A 1,459-nucleotide genomic window follows, 5' to 3' on the forward strand; every position below is an offset into this window, starting at 1 on the left:
GGGGGGGGGGGGGGGCGGTTGTAGAGGGCCCTACTGCACTTAACCTCTACCCAAGTTGGCTATATATACAGTATACCCTACATACGGTATGTACAATACTGCACTACATTGGAAACGGCGCGGGATTACCAGAGGGGTTGATTGGCGGGAGGGAGGGAAGCGCGAGGAGGGGGGAAGGACATAGTACCTCTGCGTTTGCTAGGTTTGCTAGTTCGCTTGAGAATACCTGGCACCCTGGCACCAGGCAAGTGCATCCCATGTTACAGTACTCTTGGTCCGAATTCCAAGCACGTGCCAGTGCCAATGAAAATAGCATGGAAAGAATGCCCGACGAGGAGGGGCACTCATCATTTTTATCTCTAAACTTAGATCATTCTCAACTATTACTGGCGTATCTGCGCCTGTAAGTTGAATTGCTTATCTGCAACAAAACCTTGTTGCGAAATATCTCATCTCAAATTCGAATATGCATCTACTAATATACAGCAAGTTCATGCCACCTATGAAGCCCGCATCCAGCGGGAAAGGTATCCTTTCAAGGGAGGCACAGCTCCGCTGCTTTGTGTACATTTGTGTGTTGCAACCGTGCGGTGTATCTGCTCAACCACTTACAGTACTGGGTGCTGAGGCAGAGATGCCGTGCTGTGCAGTGCAGTGCAGCATGTTTGTGTCAGGAGGGGTCGTTGGCAACGACTCGTTGCCGACTCAACAACGACACGTTCTGAGCGCGAAAAGAATCCCGCAGGCAGCGGTTTCACTGCACCGTACCTGCTGCTGGTCTACCTTTCACAGGGATACAGCTTGCGGCGCCACTGTCGCAGTGGAGCTGTGAAAATATGTTGCGTGAGAGAGTCCAAAATACCCTCGTTGGGCCTGGATGCAGTACGGTCGACCCGTAGACGAACCCTGTAAACAGGAAGAGGCGCGGGAAGAGATCTTGGAAGTGCTACATTGTATGAATGGCTGGCAGGCTTTGTGCCTACGTGGCAATGGCATGCATGCTTATGGACTGCAGTCTAATTTTCGGAGATTGCAGCAGCGCGGTAAGCCCCTAGTCTCCAGTTTAAGGCCTTTAACGAGCTCATTTAGGCTTAAAACACATATTAGCACCATGCAAGGGTCTACAGTATTGCGCATTACCCTAGGTAGTTTCTACACTATGACCCTTCATGCGTGCATTGTGGTTGTGCGATATAAGGCCCATTTGTCCGGCATTGTCCCTCCCGTGTATGAAGTGTTTTCACATTGTAATCGTTGCGTCGCAAGGCAGACCACTCGGTTCGGAAACCCGCTTCCCGTTGTGCCCTTCAGCCCGTCCGCCAGAGTCTTTGAACCTCAAACAGCAAATTCCTTCTGTTATACATTTTCAAGTGCAGCCTCGCATCTTTCATGAGAGCCATACTGTACAGTACTACATTTGTGGGTACATTTGTGGGTGGAGATCTCTCAGCAACACTTT

The 1,459-nt window shown here is 50.4% G+C and overlaps 1 protein-coding gene across 1 annotated transcript; it reads left to right on the forward strand.

Annotated features, from left to right (window-relative positions):
- The first annotated feature begins 257 nt into the window (after nucleotides 1-257).
- CHC_T00006556001 (hypothetical protein) lies at nucleotides 258-407 on the forward strand. Its single transcript, XM_005719257.1, has one exon. It carries the CDS (start codon nucleotides 258-260, stop codon nucleotides 405-407), a length of 150 nt encoding a protein of 49 aa, XP_005719314.1.
- Nucleotides 408-1,459: the final 1,052 nt, after the last annotated feature.

This window comes from Chondrus crispus, genomic scaffold (genome assembly GCF_000350225.1).
Source record: "Chondrus crispus Stackhouse genomic scaffold, scaffold_46, whole genome shotgun sequence".
NCBI classification, from domain to species: Eukaryota; Rhodophyta; class Florideophyceae; order Gigartinales; family Gigartinaceae; genus Chondrus; species Chondrus crispus.